Source organism: Podarcis pityusensis (genome assembly GCF_964106645.2).
Source record: "Podarcis pityusensis genome assembly, chromosome: 7".
In the NCBI taxonomy this organism is placed as follows: Eukaryota; Metazoa; Chordata; class Lepidosauria; order Squamata; family Lacertidae; genus Podarcis; species Podarcis pityusensis.
The window spans coordinates 8,145,104-8,167,651 of NC_138031.1; the positions used below are offsets into that span (position 1 = coordinate 8,145,104).

At 43.0% G+C, this 22,548-nt stretch overlaps 1 protein-coding gene across 1 annotated transcript in view; it reads left to right on the plus strand.

The window, feature by feature from the left end:
* FAM135B (family with sequence similarity 135 member B) overlaps positions 1–4,125 on the plus strand; it is a 131,133-nt gene extending 127,008 nt beyond the window's left edge. Inside the window, exons 19-20 of the mRNA XM_081012485.1 lie at positions 524–637; positions 3,281–4,125. Of these exons, the coding sequence (XP_080868611.1) occupies positions 524–637; positions 3,281–3,486 (320 nt within the window). The 3' untranslated portion in view covers positions 3,487–4,125. The remainder of the gene's footprint in view (positions 1–523; positions 638–3,280) is intronic.
* Positions 4,126–22,548: the final 18,423 nt, after the last annotated feature.

The window sequence follows — 22,548 nt, forward strand, 5'->3', positions numbered from 1 at the left end:
GCCAGCATGACTGAACCGCTTCTGGCGCAACAGGACACCGTGATGGAAACCAGAGCACGCAGAAATGCCATTTACCTTCCCACCACAGTGGTACCTATTTATCTACTTGCACTGGCGTGCTTTCGAACTGCTAGGTTGGCAGGAGGTGGGACAGAGCAACAGGAGCTCACCCCGTTGTGCAGATTCGAACCGCCAACCTTCTGATCGGCAAGCCTAAGAGGCTCAGTGGTTTAGACCAAATGCTGACCCTTTAGACCTCTCTGTCTGGCCCTTCAGATTCCACACAATCTCCTCAACCATATCACCGCTACTCAGTGCTATTATTTTTTTTTTAAAGGGAAAACAAAAACAAAAAAGAGGGGGGTGCCAGAACTTACCATGAAACTTACTTTTTTTTCTTTGTATGGTATGATGTTTTCTTCATAGTGGGTAGAATTTGCTCCACCACCCAGCATGCATTTCATCTAAGGAAGGTTGTTCTAATGCACACACTTGTTTCCTTTTTCCTTTCATCTTTTTACAGGTCTCCAGTATTTCAAAAATGTTGTCCTGGTGGCCTCTCCCCAAGACCGCTATGTACCATTTCATTCTGCAAGAATAGAAATGTGCAAATCGGCCCTGAAAGACAGACAGACAGGTGAGCTTCTTTGTGGACTTAAGAGAGTGGCTGTATTTAAAACAACAACAAACTGTGCATGGATTTATTTCTAGATGGGCATATCCTAATAGGACACATAGTAGATTTATACATTGTGAAAACAGATACTTCCTTGTTTCCAGATGCCCGTAATCTCTATTAATCAATGGACATCAGGAGACAAAAGAAAAGAAGGAATCTCCAGTTAGATCTAAGACTCCTATCTGAAATCTGGGTCGTACATGGTACAGGGAAACTTCCTAAGTTCCTCAGGAGGGGCCAGGGCCATCTGCCACATAGGTGATCACTTGAAGGTGATTGCTACTCATCCCAGTTGAGTCAAACAATCGCGCATTGCAAGACCATGTGAATTAGACCAGGGCTAGAGGCCCTCAAGGTGTGGTTGAGCTGCAAATCCTACCATAACTGACCATTCCCTGGTGCTGATGGGATTTTGAGTTCAATGCTCAGAAGTGCCCCATTTGTATGCAAGTCTGCAATTCTTGCATGTATCCTGGCTTCTGTATTTAGAGCTCCTTTTAACAGTGAAACCACATCATGTTCAGAAACAGGCACTTATGGATTTATGTAGGCAAATAATACCCCAGAGGAGTGGTATTAGGGGTAAAAAGAGAGCAGATTGGAATGGGAAAAGAAGAGCCCGTTAATCCCAATTCAACAAGCAAACCAAGGAGAGGGGCACAGGAAGCTATGGATTAAGTTGGGAAACAGGAGACATTTATCCAATGGGAAAGGACTGTGGCTCCTCTAGACTGGTGGGTTTTCCATTTTGTTTTGTTGTTTTTTTGCAGATATATTCTGCAACATGCCATTGATACAACAATAGTTTATTAGTGGTAGATTTATGCTGGACTACCTACACATAAATTCACTTTATTAGTTGTTCTGCTATACTTCCTGAATGATATTACATTATTGCCATCTGTTGCTCCTGCTCTGCAGCACAACAAAAGCAGGACAAAAAAAACATTGGAATATTTGTGATGTGGAAAGTTACAGGATTTCAGCAGGGAGCTACAGGACATGCACTGGTTAGAAACAAAGTGGTGTGTCTGCCTTGAGACCTTTCCAGGAGCATGTATGTAGCCAGGATTTATATTGGAGGGGGCAGCACCTGCGTTTGGATCACGTATAACCACTCAGATACCACAATGAGTGCAAAACATCATGAATGCACAATAGAAAGGACATATTGATGGGCAACGTGTGCTTAATTTCACCACTTACAGCATCCGTCGTGTTGAGCTATTTCAATTGCTTTTGTTTGATTTGCTCATTTCAAACAGCTGAAAGTCTGTAAATTTTGATAATAAGCCTGATTTGCAATGGGGGGGGGTTGAATAATTTTGATTGCAACTGTAGATGATGATGAGGAGGAGGATAAATAAATAAATATTTATACCCCGCCCATCTGGCTGAGTTTCCCCAGCCACTCTGGGCAGCTCCCAATAGAATATTAAAAACACGATAAAAGATCAAACATTAAAAACTTCCCTGAACAGGGCTGCCTTAAGTTGTCTTCTAAAAGTCAGATAGTTGTTTATCTCCTTGACATCTGATGGGAGGACATTCCAGAGGGAGTGCGCCACTGCCAAGAAGACCCTCTGCCTGGTTCCCTGTAGCCTCACTTCTCACAGTGAGGGAACCGCCCTGAAGGTCCTCGGAGGTGGACCTCAATGTCCGGGCAACGATGGAGGTGGAGAGGCTCCTTCAGGTATAGACAGACAGATAGATGATAGATAAGTAGATAGAGCGAGCTATAGATAGTAACCCCAACAGCACCTGAAGGGTCACAGGCTCTCCATCTTTGAGTTACACAAATGCAGTAAACTACACAGAAAAACCTATATTGATGGGAAACACCTCTCAGAGCCCAGGATCAGATAGCAATGGGGATCACCTGCCCTTCACCTCTGCAATGCCAGCAAAAGCTCAGCTGGACTTAGGAAATGATGGTTAAACCACCATCAAGTATCACCCCCACTTCTTTTAATTTATGTATTCATTAGTCTTCCTTCTTAAGTATAATGACTTAAAATATGGCACAATCATTATTAGTGAAATATTGAGATAGCTACTCTTATTACCAGTTGTGATGATTTGCAAAATTGTCCATAATTACAGTTTTCCTTTTGATAAACAGTTAACTTGGCTAATCATGCTATATCCCGACTCTATATGCTTTTTCAGGTCTCCTATTAAATTTTCCTTGCCTGCAGCTATTAAATACATAATTGGCCTTTGAAGCTTAGGAGGATTAGCCTATTTTTCATACTTCAACAAACATAATTTCAGATCTACTGCTAATTTAAATTTGTGCATTTCATTTTTACTATTTATAGCTTTATCCCAGTACTTTCTTTTTCTTTCACAAATGCACCACATGTGGATAAAATTCCCTATATCTGTTGTGCAATACCCACATTTCCCTTCCACCCTTCCCTTCTACTCATTTTCTGTGGTGAAAGTTAATAAACATATTATAAAAAGAGAACAGGATGCTGTATAAGATGTGCCACTGGCTTGGTCCTGCAGGCTCATCTTGTGTTCTTCATACACCACGAATATTGAAGACGATGAAGAAATAATAATAATAATAGTTATGTTTTTCAACTTTCCAAGGTCCCGTTTATGCCGAGATGATCAACAACCTCCTCCGGCCGGTCGTGGGGACAAAAGATTGCACTTTAATCCGCCACGATGTGTTCCACGCCTTGCCAAACACAGCCAACACCCTGATTGGGCGAGCAGCTCACATCGCGGTGCTGGATTCTGAACTGTTCCTAGAGAAATTTTTCCTGGTTGCAGGACTCAACTACTTCAAATAAGACTGTGAGCCTCAGGGCAGCAAAGGGAGTCTTGCATATTGAATTGCAAAGACTTTCTGGGCCAAGAGAGTGTTTCATTTCTGGGAACAAACAGAATATGCTTATGGCACACCCTAGTGGCTTGGAGAGAGGAATCAAAGTGCTTTGGTTATAAGGTATTCAAAGGGCCAAAAATTGGTGCTTTTTGGAAGATGTAAACATATACATGTTATTTCGTCTTTTTTCTTTTTGTTCATCTAACCACCAACCTCCTAAAAAAAAAGCTTTTAAAATCCTGAGGATGTGATTATAGATCTGCCCCCTTTATAATGGTCACTGGACTGACATCTTTCTCTCCCTTCCAGCATTATGAAATCCACTTAGGCATAAACTCCCTTAGCTGAGTCAATAATTATTATTTAAGAAGAAACTTGTCTGGTTTTGTAGATTTTCCATGTTTCGTGTGGTCAACAAAAGAAGAAAGAAGTAAACTCAGGTTAAATTCTCCTTTGTGGTGAATCAGAAAATAGGAATGGGAATCTGTGGATTACAGCACTTTATTTGTTTGGCAGGGGAAGTTAAGAAGAAAACTCGTAAATGTGTGGAAAACTCCAGTTCTGAAGGCCGCAAAGGGTAATAAAATTATCTCTGCAATGTCTAGTCGCTGACTTCGAACTAATCTGTTGTGGTGTCCCAAATTTTGGTGGGCAGGGGCTTTCCTTGTGGCAAGCAATCTGATTTAAGGGACTCTGGAGGAGCTTTGAAGGCACTAGAACACAGGCTGGCAATGGCGGACGTATTGTGAAGTGAGCAAGGACTGAAGGATGTCGCCCCAAAACGACTCCTTCCCCTGATCAAGACCCAGGCCTCTCCTCCAGCATACAGAGGCTACAGTTCATCCATTCACTTCAAGACCCAGACAAGGGACCCTTGAACTCCTTCCAGTACTTGTGGAGGAACTCTCTCCAACATGAATAGCAACAGATTTATTCCCTTGTTCATCGCAGGTTGCCCTAAGTTGCTAAAAGATGCTAACAGTGGTCAAAGATGCAGGGACAGTGGTTGAAAAAAACCATCTGCCTATAACTTGGCATGAGAAAATGTGGTCAATGTGCCTATTTAACAGGGTGACCTTGGGTTACAGACTTCTTCTTTTTTGGTGGGGAGATAAGTTAACTAGAATTTTCTCCTGTGCCTCCTATAGTAGGAGGATTGAAAACAACCGAAGAGCCTTGTTGGATGAGGCCAGCAGTCTATCCTGGCCAATCAGATGCCTAAGAGAAATATGCAAGGAGAGGATGAGAGCAATAGCTTCATCTTCCCTTGTGATTTCCAGAAACTGGCTTTCAAAGACATGCTGCCTCCAGCAGTGGACATCATGGCTGGCTGGTAGTCATTGGTAGAGAAGAAAGCACAGGGATTCGGTGACTGGCAGGAGACCCCGAGTTTGGGAGCAAAGGTTATAGGAAATGTGCGTATTTATTGGTTTGAGCTGGAGGCAAGAGAGGTGTGCCTATCTCAGTCTCCACCCCCAGCTGAAGTGCTATGTGCAATGGTGACACTGCAGGCCACTTCTTCTCTCTTCCAAGACATCTCTAGCCCAGCCAGTCAGTCAAAATTGGTCTCCCAGGTGTGTTACTTCTAAGCAAGAAAGGAGCCTCCTGTGGGCCAATCCACAGGCCTATTTGACATCATAAGCAATGGTAGCTCAGTGGTAGAGAACTTGATTTACAGGCAGGAGATGCCAGGTTCAGTCTCTGGCATCATCATCAGATGATGGGCTGCATCTCATGCCTGAGAGTCTTCAGAGCTGTAGTGATTCAAAGTATACAACACCTGAATTAGATGGATAAGTAACCCCATCTGGTATGGCAGCGCCCGGTGTAAGAGCTTTCACAAATATTTCTCTGAGATTTGGGGGCACGTAGAACTAAAAGTTCTGTGGGAAAGGTTGAACTGGATGGAGTGACTTGAAATGGTATGACTGCATGTTATTTTAGATCAGGCTTCCTCAACCTTGGCCCTCCAGATGTTTTTTGGCCTACAACTCCCATGATCCCTAGCTAGCAGGACCAGTGGTCAGGGATGATGGGAATTGTAGTCTCAAAACATCTGAAGGGCCGACTTCCTGTTTCCGGCGGTGGAAAATGGCTGATCCCACACAATCGGACTTCAGCCGTTCCGATAATTCAGGACTGATATGGGGGTAATTAGCCCTGGCAGCCTCCCCAGGGCAGGGGAGGACTGTCTCAACGACCCGCGGTCTGCCCCAGATTGCCGATGTGGCAGACAGCAGGGTCACTGGGTCACGGAGCTAGGGACGGCTGACACTCCTGCGACGCCACCCCATAGCCGGACACATCTGTTTGGGAAAATATAAAGATTTGGAAAGCAAACAGACACGCTCTGAATTGAAGAAGCTGGAAAAAACCTGCAGTATGTACAGTCTCTGGTGCAAAAGATTGAACTTCAAAGAGATCCTCATCATGACGTTTGGAATGTGGAGGGGCTTGGTATGTAAAAAAAAACCATTCTTTTATCCTTCAGATCAACAATCCGTAATGCATGCCAAGTCTCATTAAGAACTTAAATTGCTCTTCAAAAAGTGAGTTCAGATGGACTTTCATATATAATTGGGATCTACTCGCAGCCACTTCTCCTCTAAGACCGGAAATGTCTGTTAAAGACGAAAACAAAGGACAAAAGACAAAATGGCATCTCCCACCACGTCGTTATTGAATATCTGAAATACTTCCCTGATTAAGAGAAACAGGAGCTAACGGATGGTTGGTTATAAAGACTGGAAACAATATTATATATACAACTGTTTGCAAAAAGATTTTTTTTTATTATGAGCGAGAGAGAGGGCTAAGTGGATGTCTGGCAGCCCCCCTCTAGGGCCCGGAGGGGGGACTGGGAAGATTCCAAAGGTCAATTGCTAACTGTCTGATATATGGCTACATTGCAAACAGTCTGTTTAAGATAAATCAACAAGGAGGGTACAGAAGGAAATTTCTCTCTGTTTCTTTGATAACACCTGGATGGGAAAAATTAACGATCTGGGAGCTGCCAAAATAACAACTCTCAAAGAGCTGGACAGAACTTTGAAATTGGATGCAATTAAATGAAGCGGTGCGATGAAAAAACAGCTGAAGGAGTATAATATACGGACCAATCTGCACTCCATAGAGAAAAAAAAAGTATCAGTTTTCTGACATGAATGAGGATCGTAGAACCAGAGTCAAAATGTGGAAGGGAAAAATCGGACATGGAATTATGAATAACATTGAGGATGATGAGAGGCAGGACTATGATGTTGAATGTGCTTCGAAATTCAGACCGTGGGAAGTCAAAACAAAATTATTACAATTTGGAAGACAATTGGACCTTTATTATTTTAGTTTTTTATTTTTATTGGATCTGATTTGATATGTTAATTGGATGTTTTTATTGGAAAATTAATAAATGCTTTAAAAAAACAAACATCCGGAGTGCCGAGGTTGAGGAAGCCTGTTTTAGATTCACATTGGAATTCTTTTAAAATTTCTGGAATGTGAACTTCCAGAATCTGTGCTTGTCAGTTTTTGCAATGTGCACATAAATAATCTGTAGTTCATCAGAGTACAGATTTTGATAGATTTTCCTTTTGAGAGAAGATTTAGGTTATTTCATGAAGAAGAAGAAAAGGTTGCTCATCCTGGCTCAATCAGGACTCAGCCAGCTGAATCAAAGTTGTCTGGAGTCAAGGCCAGTTTAAATTCCCAAAAATGGTGTTCTGGGGCCATGCGGGTGGGCATAGGTGCCAACTCTATGTGTGTGTGGACAGGACTGAGGCCCCACCCCAGTCTTGGGGGGCTGGACCACAGCAGCAGTGGGCCTCGCCGGGCCTCCCTGTGGTGGCGGAAGGGCCCCCTGCAGGCCTATTGACTTCTTCCCGACATTACGCACATGCAATGAGCCCTCCCAATGTCAGGCAGAACTCAGCACCTCTGGGGGGGAGGTGTGACTGGGGAGTGCAGACTTGATCCTGATCTGAACTCTGTTCAGCTCAGTCATGTGGCCAGGCAAAAAAAGGTTGTGTTTTAAAGGCTTGTTTCCCCAGCTAGCAGTAGACTTTCCCCAGACCAGGGGTTTGGATCTGGTGTGGCTTTATGCCAGCTTAACCTATGCCAGCTTCTGGTGTACAGGATTACTCCCTAAATCACTTTCTTAACATCTCATAGTGTCTTTGGAGTACTCTGAGCTTCAGGTAATGCATCTTAAGCATGTGGCAAAATCAGAAGCAGTGAAACAAAGATCTCTGACTTGGGGAGCAATCTAGAAGCTGATGTAAAACACACCAGCGTAAACTAAAAGGGCATAAAGTTTGACCAAATCCAAAACCCATTCAGCAGTAGGGTTGTTGATGTTGTTCTGCCTAAGCCTGGCAGAGGGGAAACAAGCCTTTAAAATAGAGTTCTGTCCCAGGTTTTCATGTTGCACAACTGCGCTGAACTTAGAATCCAGTCTGAGATCTACGCCGTCAAGTCCCAGGCTACCATGCCCCCAGAATGTCCCACCTTGCCCCCCAAAAGTCCTGGCTGAGCCAGGGTCAGCAAGTTACACCAGCATAACCTTGGCTAAGATGAGGTTGGGGACTTAATACCAGCTGAGCCCGGAATCAGCCATCTCAGCTAGAGATCCTGATCTTCCTAAACTCATCATTTCAATGGATTTTGCCATAGGATCGCCCCCTTTGACTGTTGGAGAAACATTGATTTACATATTTAATTATTAAGATATATTTTTAATTGGACAAAATTTGTAGAATGTTTTCTTTAAAAACCTCTGCAAGCAGTTTATGTAAAATAGACTAGAATACTGACGAAATAAACAGACCTTAAAAACAAGCTGAAATATTAAAGGTATCAACGTGTAGATAAAATCAGCAGAGTTTGATAACAAGCATGTATAATCAAATTACATGACTGGGTAGGCTAGCCCAAACCAAAAAAAAGTTTTTAACTGGCATAAAAAAAACCGTCTAATGAGGGCACTTTCACCTGACATTAATAGGCAGCGCATGTCCCAGCAATTAATTCTGTGCATGTAACACACCCAGAATTTTCTGAAACATTGAAGAGAATGGGAGAGACCTTGCTCACCCAGGACTCCAAGGGTGAATCAGAGCCCCATAAATTTAGCATCTTAGCCATTGTAACTTGATCCTATTCCTTGCTAGTGTTGTTTACCAAATCCCAATATTAATCTTTTTTCACCCAATGTGGAATGGCAGAATGTATGTTTTATGTGTGAGCATTCATATTTGGTAATGACCCAACCTGAAATTTTTAATAATAATAATAATAATAATAATAATAATAATAATAATAATAATAATGAAGGGACTTCTAGAGACACAAAACGGGCTTGAGACCAACTTGTGTGAGCCTCACCCAACTTCTGCAGATGCTAACAGGCACTGTTTAGCTCTACATTGACTTTTTGATGTGTCTTACTGGAGATTTCAGGTGGCCGTCTCAGACCCATGCAGAATTGGTTGGAATCCTCCTCCTTCCACCCAGAATCCTGTGGCTCATAGATGAACCGTCTGAGATGTGGGTCTAGTACCATCATCCTGATCTAGTACTTGTGAAAATATTTCTGTTGATCAAATGTGGATGTTCCTTTCCTCCAACCAAGAAAATCCATGATACACAGGCTCCTGTGGATCAATTGCTGAACTCGTAATAGGGTTGTTGTTTTTTATACAAACTGGTGTAGGTTCCATCTTCATAAATGCTGCCACAATTGTATCAAAATTATGGGCAATAATAATCTGATCTGCTGAAGATCTGCAGCTATCAGATATATCTTTTTTTTTTAATTGGGACACTGTCTTTGTAAAGGCCTTGAATATTATATAATCCTGTCTTACATAAATATATATATATATATATATAATGTTTATGCTATTATACTTGTACTACAAACTAACCTTAGAAGATAATTGTGTTGTGTAGAGCAACATCTAAAATGTTGGAACATCGCTAAGGTATGATTCAATTTGGCCTCCTTTGAAAAGGCTTTTAAGATGTCTCTTTCTATGGGAATATATAAATATAGATATACAGATATATTTAAAAAGACCTTGTTATTGGCTGTTCAAATCATTCACAAATACACACACACACACACACACACACACACACACACACACTGCTGGGTGTCTAGCATCTTTGTCAGAGTCTGATTCTTCTGGAACTGGGTTTTTTGTTTTTGTTTTTACAGACTTTCTCTATTACTAGTTAGTAAGGTGAATAACTATTGCCAACTCCAAACCAATATTACCACCGGCAACTGGTTCAAGCTTTCCAAAATGGCCTGATTAGATGTGATGAATGTGAAACTTGAGAACGGTCATACCAGAGAACCCCCTTTTGTGGATGCTAATAAGTAACTGATGGTTCTTCTTGACCCATTTGCTACAAGTTTCACTGTCTGCAGCTGTGCCCCACTTGCAAAGTGCATATGTTCATTTGTGCAAATTTGACCTGCAGCCCAATGAGAGGGAGGGATTATTGCTTGCAAAGGTCTGCCCATTTCCTGGGACAATAATAACGCGTCCCCTTTTCTTTGTCTGCTTTCTTATTAATTTCATGTTTGACAAGCAACCTCACTGACAAATGCAGAGCTCTGTATGAGATCAAGGCAATGGGACATAGTGGGATAATTGGAGTTGGCTGAGAGAAAGGGCTTTTAATTTTCAAAGGGGTCTGCTTTCGAATTTTGAGCATATTTAAGGGGTGGGAGTAATCGGTCTCCTATTTAACCAAGATCGCGAATGTAAAGCTTAGAATGCCACTGTGAAATTTTAATGCTCCTTATTTATTACAGTGATGATCAACTTTGTATAATGAGAGGATGATGCTAATGATGAATGGTAATGTTAATAACGAACAGTCATCAGTGCCAATATGATTCTACTATTTTTCTACATATGCTATATGGTGATGATTTGTGTGGCTTGTTGTAAGGTGTAAAAGAAATGTTAATAAAACTGTTTGCTTCCTTTCGTTTGTCTTTGCATGGTTACTTTGGAGGAAGACACCTCCTTATAATGCATTGACTAGGTTAAGGAACTAATCCAAGATGAGTAACCCAAGATGTTAGCTTTAGTCTGCCAGGGATATTGCACAGGGCAAAACAGGTGCAAAACGCCGGTACCCTGCCTACAACTTCATTAACATCCATCTACAACTTCACTAGAATCTCTCGGTATTGTGAACAACACTGAACTTATCTTTTGCTGGTACCTTCATGGACTTACCTAAAAAGATAAAGAAAACCAAATACTGAGTTAAGCATTTGAAAAATCCATTGAAATCAGATATTGTAAGTTCATCTTAGGTTGGGTAGTTCACAATTCTCTGTGGCTTTGCATAAGGTTTTGTATTTTTCTCAGAAGACTGATAAAGAATGCATAATTATTTTGGTAATTATTGTGTGTATATTAGTCACCAACGTGTTGCATGAGTCGTACTGCTAGGGATATTGTATAGGCTGCTAATTTGCCATACAAGAAACAGCCCACATCTTATACAATATGGTGGCACTGTCTCTGTCTCTCTGTGTGTGTTTGTGGGGAGGGAGAGAGAGAGAGATATGCACTTGTCACTCCAGTCATAAGTTATAAGTAACATGCTTTAAGTCATGCATAGGCAAACTTGGCCCTCTAGATGTTTTCAGGCTACAACTCCCACCACCCCTTGCTAACAGGACCAGTGGTCAGGGATGATCGGAGTTGTACTGGCCACTGTAAGGAAATTCTGTCCTTGGTATGTTCATTTTCCACCTTTCCATTTTGATTCTCTGGCCCCATATCTGCACAAACTTATTATCCCAAAATACAGATGTGCTTTTACACTTGCAAGACTGGATGCTTTGCCATCTGCGGTACTTGAGGGTCGATTCCAAAAGATCCCGCCTGAGAAACGTCTTTGTGGAGATGGTAGCACCAAAACAGTGGCACACATCCTCCTGTCTTGCACTCTCTACAAAGACCTGAGGAACGAGATTATCACCCCACTCATACTAACCATTCTAGGGCACTCAACCACTGCCACAATGTCTTTTCTTCTATCAGTTCAAAATGAGCAGATAACAGCAAAGGTTGCTAAGTTCATAGCAGGGGCAATCAGAATAAGAGCCACTAAATGACTGCTGATTCGGACTCTAAATTGTGCTCTTATATCAAATTTCCCTTTCTGCGTATACTGTAATGTTTTATTGTTGCTATGGCCATTGGCTAACGCAAATAAAGTTTTTATCTTCTTTTTTATCTTCTTCTTCCCAAAACATATGGAGGGCCGAGTTTGCCTGCTTTAAGTTTTTATTAGAGATAAATAAAAAGGAACACACAAAGCTACTTTCAGTTGCCACAAGATGTCACTGTTTCCTCAAATTAGAATACAATTGTGTGTTCGCCTAGTTATCAGTGCTGAAAATGTTACCCACATGAAGCCCATAGTATTAGGAAAACTGGTAGCACACATGGTTTACACGCAGAAGGATGCAGGATCAATCCCCCATCATCTCCAGGAAAAAGGGACCTAACAGTATGTGAGGGGAAGAAACCATACTTCAGTGGCAAAACTCATGGTTTGCATGCAGAAGGTTCAATCCCTGGAGCCTCCATTCCAAAGGATCAGTGAGTGGACTTGTGCTTCAAATCCTGGAGAGCCACTGCCAGTAAGATTAGACGAGCTTTTCTCCAAGTGTCTCTGGTTTTCTTAGCATTTGTGACCGGGCAGTGATTTGGAATCTCTGCTCCTTCAGAAGATGTTGGACCATCCCCAGTCAGTGGAGACTAGTCACTCACTTGTTTCATCACTTTGTCATGGTGAGTGGGCTTGCACGTTCCTATGACCCTTGTGAGCTAAGCCGTTGGGAGTCTCATACTCCCAGCAGGGTCACCCAAGGTGGTAAGGTCAAAGGGGAGAAGCTAGACAAAGAATGATCCAAGAAGTCCTCAACGGCAGAACAGGCAGAAGATAACAAGTCACATGTTACAGCAGCTGTGAAGGCAGATGAAGGCTGTAGCAGATAAGAATCTACGTCATGATGCTCATGTCATCGGAATAGTGCCTTACTGAGAAGACTGTGCGTTGGTCAGTGTGCACTGATCTACACACATAAAACAAATTCACGCACAGGCGTCTTCCAAAAACCCATCCCAAACCCAAACCCAAAGAAGTTCCATGGTGATCCGCAAATGGTAACGGAAGCAGAATCGTGAAATCTGTGCAGCACAGTTGAATGTAGGTCAAGCTGTTGTACCTGTTATCTAATATTAAAGAGTGCTTGTAGACTGATGATCAGGCAGCATAGGGTATGAGTCTTATGCCTACTGATTGATTTAATGTAATACATAATTTATTTATATTGACCCCATTACAAAATTACTTTTTCTTCATCTTTATTATTTAGTAAGGTAAAGGGTAAAGGGACCCCTGACCATTAGGTCCAGTCGTGGCCCACTCTGGGGTTGTGGCCCTCACCTCCCTTTATTGGCCGAGGGAACTGGTGTACAGCTTCCGGGTCATGTGGCCGGCATGACTAAGCCACTTCTGGTGAACCAGAGCAGCACATGGAAACGCCGTTTACCTTCCCACTGGAGCGGTACCTATTTATTTACTTGCACTTTGATGTGCTTCCGAACTGCTAGGTTGGCAGGAGCAGGGACCGAGCAACGGGAGCTCACCCCGTCATGGGGATTTGAACTGCCAACCTTCTGATTGGCAAGTCCTAGGCTCTGTGGTTTAACGCACAGCACCACCCGCGTCCCTATTATTTAGTAGGCCTATATTATTATTTACTAGTACAGTTCCCTATTACCCCCACTTGCTACTACTGTATAATACTATATATACTATATAAAGGGCCCCATTACCTTCAGTAGCTTAGGGCCTCATCAAACCTAAATCTGGCCCTGTCTATCACATGGAAGGTAGAGCAAGCTTGCTTTCTGCTGCTCCAGAGGAAAGGACCAGACCCCTCAGATTCAAATGACAAGGAAATTCTGAATATACATTAGGAAGAACTTTCTGAAGGTAAGAACTGTTCAACAGTGTCATGCAACACCTCAGAAGGTCGTGAACTCTCCTTCATTGGGGGTTATTTGAACAGAGGTTGAATATTCATTGGACAGGAATGCTTCAGCTGTATTCCTGCATTTCTGACATCACTTGGGAAGACAGGTGAACTATTATCAGTATACTGGAAAAAGCAAAGATCCCCAGTGTTGAAGCAATGATTTTTCAACATCAGCTTCGTTGGACTGGTCATGTTGTGTGGATGCCTGAATACCATCTTCCAAAGCAACTACTCTATTCCGAACTTAAAAATGGAAAGCGTAATGCTGGTGGTCAACAAAAAAGGTTTAAAGACCGTCTCAAGGCAAATCTTAAAAAATGTAGTATAAACACTGACAACTGGGAAACACTGGCCTGCGAGCACTCCAGTTGGAGAACAGCCTTTACCAGAGGCGTCATGGGCTTTCAAGACACTCAAACTCCGGATGCAAGGGAAAACATGCTAAGAGGAAGGCATGGTGTGGCAAATCCACACCATGATCAACTCCCGCCCGGAAACTAATGCCCCCACTGTGGAAGGACATGTGGATCCAGAATTGGCCTCCACAGTCACCTACGGACTCATTGTTAAAACCGTGTTTATGGAAGACAATCTTACTTGGCTACGAGTGATCGCTAAAGAAGAAAACCACAGAGCCTTTGTGAAGTAGGATGTCCCTGCATTCTAATACGAGTGATTGCCAAAGAGAAGAGACTGTTAGGGTCCCTTCTATGACTTACAAAGGGACCTTCTGTTTCTTTTTAGAATTGAAAAAAAGGAGTAGCAGGGAGAGATGGCTTTTGACAGGTTGAGAGAACAATGCCCCATTTGCTGTGATGGACCAGCCTCCACTGACCCTGGTCCCTTATAACAGTCAGTGGCATGGACATTTATTTTAGGACCCTTGTTATGTACAGATATAGAACAGAAGGGTGATATTGTGCAAAGTGCTCCTCGCTGATTATGAAGTGAGATTGCAGGCCGACTGAACAGACCAGAGTGTGCTCTAGGTTTACACATATATATGTGGCTTAGAATCTGCAATTCTGGTTGTGAACAGCCCTGGAGCCAATTCATAAATAGCTTGTTCCCAAGGTCCTGTAGAGCAAGCTGATAATAACTAAAAAGTGCAATTGCAGTAATTTTCCTTGGAGTGCCGCTGGGTAAAATCTCTCCCTTGTCACCCTGCACAGGCTTTTAAGCAATTTTCAATCTGTGCTTCATTAGAGAGAGAGAAAAAGAGAGCGAGAGAGAATAAGAACTGCCTAGCTCTACCTGCACCCAGTCACTTGAAAATACTAGCAAGCGGCGAAGGTCGTATGTTTCAATGATGTTTTGTTACAGCAGTGTGTCCCCCAAAGATTAACCCACAGGAGATGAACTGTAGGGGGTCATACACAAAGGGAGGAGGAGTGTCCCAGAAGTATCTCAGTGATGGAGGCAAAAGACTCAAGCTCACAGGGAGGGACAGACCAGAGAGCCTGACTTCCAAAACATTCAAAGACCAAATCATGGCTTCTGATTGGTCCCAGGAGCTTCCCTGTCAGACGTTTGGGTTCCATAGAATGTTCGCAAACCGGAACAATCACTTGCGTCTCGAGGCTCCAAGACCCACCCCCAAAATAAATACACACGGACACTTATATTAGTTTAAGTTTTTGGGCAAATTTTTTGGCCACAACTTTATTGAAATACAATCACATGAGCGGTATTTGGCTTAGGCTTGACTCCCCACTATAACTGGCTCCGCCTCTCAGGGTGATTGTCAAATGGGCTAAACCAAACAAGGGAGCTAGGTCAATGAGAACCAACCTAAGCTCACCCCGGGGTTCCTTTGGTCCTGGCATGGCCCTAGCCCCTCAAGCGGACTTCGGATGAGATCCAGGACCCCCAGATTCCTTTAACGGAATACCCAGTTCCTGGAGGGGTAGGTGATGGCCGCACCTCCCCTCCCCACAATCCAACTGAGCCAATGCCTAACCGCCACCTTACAAGTTGTGACGATTTGCTAAGGGGTAGGCGAAAACCAAATGGCTAAAGCCAATCTGCCAAAGGGAAAAATTCCTCCCCAGCCCCTGTTCCAAAACAGGCGACCCAAACCAAAGCAAGGCCAAGCGACTCTACCTAAACTAGGGAGGGTGGGCGGGTGTTCAACAGTGTGAAGCAAGTGCCCCTCCTTGCATCACACTGCTGTTTTTAAAGCCCCTGGGATCACGCCACCCACTGGCTATCGGCTAAAATCACCTGGTGTGATCCCAGGGGAATGGCTAGGACTTCTTGCTCCTCCTCCCCCATTTTAACCCTATCAGGTGAGCTCTTGGGTCCCACACGCAACCAGGACCCTCTGTTATGAGGATCCCATTTCTGGGTTTGCGGTGTCCGGGAGCCAAAACGTACGAGTTCCAGGGCATTCGACAACCAAAGTATGACTGTAATGATTAGGGATGTGCACTAGATTCTGCCAAGTCCCGAGCCAAATCAGGTATCAGTTAAGTCAGACTGAGATATGAGAGATGGATGACGGGGGGTGGGGGACGGACAAAAAGGTGGAGACCTACCTGATTGGCAACAGGTTAGGAAAATTCTCAACACTCCCTGGAGATGACAGGATTAGAACCTGGGACCTTCTGCATGTAAAACAGATGCTCTACCTCTGAGCTACAGCCGTTCTCTTGGGGGATATTACAAGTATCCCCAGGTTCATTTGTGAACTGTCAGAAAGCATCTGTGGAGAATGCAGGCTGCCTCTCGTTCCAGGCCATCCCGTGAAAGGATTCATCACGGTGACGGGATTCAGATTTGTGACGGGAAAGGCAGAGATTACCTGCAGTGCTTCCAAACTGCTCTTCTCTGAAGCATATGGCATCGTTGACCAGCATGCCAAAAACACCCTCTCTTTGCGTTTGGTGGGAGTGAGCTTTTGCGGTATGGACCTAGCCCAAAAAAAGAGGTGAGAAGGTAAATGGGGAGGAATACAATCATGGTCTCTTTAGCAGAAGTCACAGGGCGAAAGAGAGCCATCAGCCAAAAGAACAGCCATGGACCATAAAGAATCACATCCCTCCTCTGCCGGAGGCAGCATCCTGTATAATCCACACCTTTTGCAGAGCCAGCCATCCTCCCCTTTCTCATAAAATGGCGTTTGCGAAGATTCGTAACCGTATCACTGATACGCTGTGTGTCTTTTTGTTAAGCCCGCCAGGTAGCAGAGACGTGAGGAGGCAGCGATGTTTAGCTCCCCATCTGCGGTGATGCATTCTAGGATGTAATAGCCAGGAATGTTAAAATAACTGCCCATTATATGATCACCTTGGTTCTAATGCTGAGAGGGGGTCATCGGTGAGATTGATCTTCCAGAGGCATGAAAAGATTAAACGCCACTTTCAGGAAACCAGCAGTTCCAGAGTGATGGCGCAGAATAACAAAGGGCGGATGAACAGGACAGGACTTGTTCCGAAACACAAAAGAAGGTTTATCCAAAATGTCTGGCTCGGCAGAATTTCTCAACGTTTGTGTGGCTCATAGGGAGAGCAAAACCCACCCGAGGATAGAAAAAGGGAGTTCTCATGAAGTGAGAATAAGTTTGAGATTAGGGTACTTAGTATTTTATTTGTTCAAATTAAATCTTGGCCTTCTTTCTGAAGGATCCCAGATGGCACATCAATACACATCAGTAATAAAATGTATTATTATTATTATTATTATTATTTATTATTTTACAACATAGTCCACAACAACTCATACATACAAATAAATCTACCACCATTGACAATTCAGTTATCAAAATTAAACTCCTATCCTCTTACATAAAGAAAACATAACATAAAAATAAAGGACTTCCTTTATCCTGTAAATAGCCTCCTTATTTACTTCTTGTATACTGTTGCTTTTATATGTGATTATTACACTTTTTCCTAGTTATGACTTAAAAAACAAGTCCAGATATATATTTTGGGGCACTGTTTGGTAAAGTATTATCTGCCTTTTCCCCATTCTTTTTGAAATTCTTGTCTGGGTTGTCCTCTAATTAATCTGGCCAGTTATTTTTAAGCATTATGAAAACTGTTTAAATATTATAAAAAAATCAGTTGATATAGTCTCTCAGTTATCTTAGAGCATACCTGCCCACATTTCTCTGCTGAAAGTAGGGATGCCCCATTCCACAATGATAATTTTACCGTTTATACCTCTCACATTTTACTGGGTTGCCCCAGCCACTTCAACATATATAAAAACACAATAAAACATTAAATATTGAAAAAAACTTACCTGTACAGGATTGCCTTCAGACAGTTCGGGAGTTGAATAACTCTATACCTCCAACAATTCTCCAGTGAAAATAGGGACATCCTAAGAAAAAGTGGAACATTCCGGGATCAAATAAGAAACTTGGATGGCTCCTCTAAATCTGGGACTGTCCCTGGAAAATAGGGACACTTGGAGAATCTGTTAGAGTTGCCAGGAACGTTATTATTGAACGTTTCCGGGCACAATTCAAAGTGTTGATGTTGACCTTTAAAGCCCTAAACGGCCTTGGTCCAGTATACCTGAAGGATTGTCTCCACCCCCATCGTTCCACCCGGACACTGGGGTCCAGCGCCGAGGGCCTTCTGGCGGTTCCCTCGCTGCGAGAAGCCAAGTTACAGGGAACCAGGCAGAGGACCTTCTCAGTAGTGGCACCTGCGCTGTGGAACGCCCTCCCACCAGATGTCAAAGAGAAAAAACAATTACCGGACTTTTAGAAGACATCTGAAGGCGACCCTGTTTAGGGAAGCTTTTAATGTTTAATAGACTATTGTATTTTAATATTTTGTTGGAAGCCGCCCAGAGTGACTGGGGAAACTCAGCCAGATGGGTGGGGTATAAATAAATTATTATTATTATTATTATTATTATCATCATCATCATCATCATCATCAACTGCAACCGTGAAACCTTAATTTAGGTCCCTAGTCAGCTTCTGCCAGGAAATCAGAGCCCTCTTCATTTTGGGACTTTCATATGTTTCCCTTCCTCGCAGGCCTGCTCTTTCATGTCTGCTCACGACTGAAGGCGAAACCATTTTTTTGCATGAATTTAAAATTTGGCTGTATTTCAAAGTTGGGGAGCTGACTGTTGGCAAGACTCTTGACGATAACAGCATTGGTTGGACAGTGTCAACAGAGCAACTGCTGCCCAACATGAACAAGCACTTAGAAATGAGAAAAACAGGCCATCCTGATGGAGATGAATCAGCTGCTTAAAAAAACATGAAAGATATGTGTGTTTGGGGGCTCTTGCCACTGGCTCGCTGCTTTTAGTGTTTTGGCGTTGTGCTATATTTCATGCGCTTTGTGAAGTGTAAGCACCACTGTAGCCTCTGAAATTGCTTTCCTTAATGTGGTCTGGGGAGGTTTTGGCACGCCGGTGGAGAGCTCTCTGGCTAAACCACTGGAATGATGATGTATATCTGAAACGTTCTGCTGCTCACTTACACTTAAACTTATTTTCTTGTTAACTTCCTATATCCTGGGAGATTCACTGCCGTTTGGAAGGTCAACACTAGGGATGGATGAATCTGTCAATTTCCATTTCTCTCAGTTTTCCTTCTTTTTTTTCAATTTTAAGCTTAGTTCTATACATTCCCATTTCAGTTTGCAACTGTAAAAAAAAAATATATTAAAATTTGCCAACAAATTATTGTATATTTCCCCTCCCTGATATACGCATCCTTTGATTGCAATTTTGCATTAAATACTTTTTTGCATGCAATTTTCACTAATACAAGGCATTTTTTTTTGCTTTAGTTGAGAATCCTTAATTGCAGGGGGTTGGACTCTACAATTTTTTGATTTCCACTAATATATATTATTATTCACAAGTTCAATTAATGTGTGCCTTTAGTATACTTTCTTTGGTTGGAAAGCTGTATTGCAGAGATGTGCAAACTCGGAAGCATGGCTGCCTCTTTCTTTGTGTATTGTTTCAGGAACTGTGGATTAGGCAGATTTGCATTAAAATGCTAACCAAACTGCATTTCTCCCTCATTCATTCCTAGTCAAAACAGTGTATCCTCTAGTAACCCTGTCCTCATGGAGCCTTTTAAGGAAGTTTTTTGAGCCACAAAATTGCAATGTGAATCATCTCAATAGGCTGACATTTCAGCACCTAAGACAATGTAAAAAATGTTTCTTACCATCCTCAATGCTGTTGCTGTAGCTCTTCTTCTTCTTCTTCTTCTTCTTCTTCTTCTTCTTCTTCTTCTTCTTCTTCTTCTTCTTCTTCCCCTTCCCCGGGACAGCTGATAACACCAGACCTTGCTAGATGTGACACAGCTGGGTGTAGATTTGAGCAGGCTTGAGAGTCAGTGTGGTGTGGTGGTTAAGAGTGATAGTCTCGTAATCTGGGGAACCGGGTTCACGTCTCCGCTCCTCCACATGCAGCTGCTGGGTGACCTTGGGCTAGTCACACTTCTTTGAAGTCTCTCAGCCCCACTCACCTCACAGAGTGGGGGAGGAAGGGAAAGGAGAATGTTAGCCGCTTCGAGACTCCTTCGGGTAGTGATAAAGCGGGATATCAGATCCAAACTCTTCTTCTTCTAGAAATGAAATGGTGTGGCTGTTGACGTGGATGCCAGCTAAGTCCCGCTCATGCTACAACCATTTTTGTGGGTTTTGGGTTAGCTGGCTGAACCCCCACAGAGCTGGACAAGCAAGTTGTGTTAGCTTATTTTTGGCTGAGCCAGAGATCCACTCTCTCGAAAACCTAAACAGCTTTTAAAAGGCTTTTAAAAACAGCAGATAAAACCTTTTTGGGAGGAACAACGCCCGAGCCTTTTTATGCAACTCCCTGCCGAGCCACCATCTTCCTCTTCCTCCATTTAACACCTGTTCATTACATAAAATGCTTCTCTCCTAAGTTGCTCATTTCTGGCGGGCTAAGATTGTCTCCTTAAGTCACTAAGGGCTTTATACACAAGAATGTGAGCACCTAGAATTGAGCCTAAGATACGTAGATAGACGGCAGATATTCATATCTCATTTCATTTGTAATTTGGGAGCTCCACAAGTCTCTCTTTTATTTAGTTCACATTGGGAGTCTAGGGAGTCTGTTTTCTATATTTCAGTGTTTGGCACATTTGGAAGGAACATCAAAAAAAGAAAGAAAGAATTGCCACAGAAGCGCCAGCCTTTCAATTTCCTGGAGTTGTTTCTTGTAATTTCCCTCTGCTGCTTTCTCCTCCTCCATTTTTACCTTACTGTCCTTATGATCAAAAGTTCTCTGGAAGCCTGGGATGCAAACAGCACACTCAGGTTTCTGGAAGCCTGGTAGGGAGTCCTGTGATGTACAGTGTTTGCAAGAGGACAAACAATAGCTCTTCCACTGTCTCCTTCTCAGCACACCTGCCCTGCTGCTAAGGTATTTCTCTTTGTTGCATCTTGTCCTCTGGTTCAAAGGAACTTCCCTCCTGCAAATTAGGTTCATTGCATCCAAACATTCATTCCATTCTACTTGGGCTTAATTGGAATCATTGTATAGTGAACAGTTTCTTGGTGTGTGTGGTTTTATACAGTACATTATCTGAGGCCCTTTTCACTGGATAAGTCTTCAGCCTGGGACTTCAACCTGGGACTTTCTGAATTTCAAAGGATATGGTCAGCCACTGACATGTGGCTGGGGGTGTTTGAGAAATCTGTTCTTCATGAATACAAATACAAATTAACTTGATTTAGTCTTCATAAACAAACCTAGACAGCATCTTAAAAAGCAGAGACATCACCTTGCTGACAAAGGTCCGTATAGTTAAAGCCATGGTTTTCCCAGTAGTGATGTATGGAAGTGAGAGCTGCACCATAAAGAAGGCTGATCACCAAAGAATTGATGCATTTGTATTATGGTGCTGGAGGAGACTCTTGAGAGCCCCATGGACTGCAAGAAGATCAAACCTATCCATTCTGAAGGAAATCAGCCCTGAGTGCTCACTGGAAGGACAGATCCTGAAGCTGAGACTCCAAGAATTTGGCCACCTCATGAGAAGAGAAGACTCCCTGGAAAAGACCCTGATGTTGGGAAAGATGGAGGGCACAAGGAGAAGGGGACGACAAAGGATGAGATGGTTGGACAGTGTTCTCAAAGCTACCAGCATGAGTTTGACCAAACTGCGGGAGGCAGTGGAAGACAGGAGTGCCTTCCGTGCTCTGGTCCATGGGGTCACGAAGAGTCGGACACAACTAAACGACTAAACAACAACAAAGTCTTCATAAAGCAATGTTTTTTGTTGTCTTCTTCATCTCCAGCTTCCATTCTGTTGAATGAAGACAACTACCTTATTCTTCCGTGTATAAGACGCCCCCTATTTGGGGAAAATCCAATGGGGGGAGATGGCCCAGAGTTGTTGAGCTCTTTTGGGGGGAAGGGTTTTAATGTTTAATAGACTATTGTATTTTAATATTTTGTTGGAAGCCGCCCATAGTGGGTGGGGAAACCCAGCCAGATAGGCGGGGTATAAATAATAATTATTATTGTTATTATAACGGTTGCCCACAGTTGTCGAGCTGTTTGGGGGTTTATGGGAATGCCGAAAATCACTCACCATACTGACAAATGCTGCCTGTCACCACAAACTGTCTGCCCGATCGCCAACAGCAGCTGGCAAGCACATACACAATTGGTGTGGCGGAAGACAATCAACAGCAGCCCTTGTCACATCCAACAATCTCCAACCCAATCGCTGCCACCGCAGCCAATCCAAAGCAGCCATTGCCGCAGCCACCAATCACCTACCCAATCGCTGCAGAGAACCTCCTGTTCATGGCTGCAACCAATCGCCCATCCCTCCACTCCACTATCCATGTGTAAGACGAGCCCCAATTTTGAACACTATTTTAGAGTAAAAAAAGAGGTAGTCTTATACACGGAAAAATACAGTAAATGGTTTTGGCTGGAATCGACCCCTCCCAGCCTTTATGCTAGGCTGACAGTGCGGTGGGA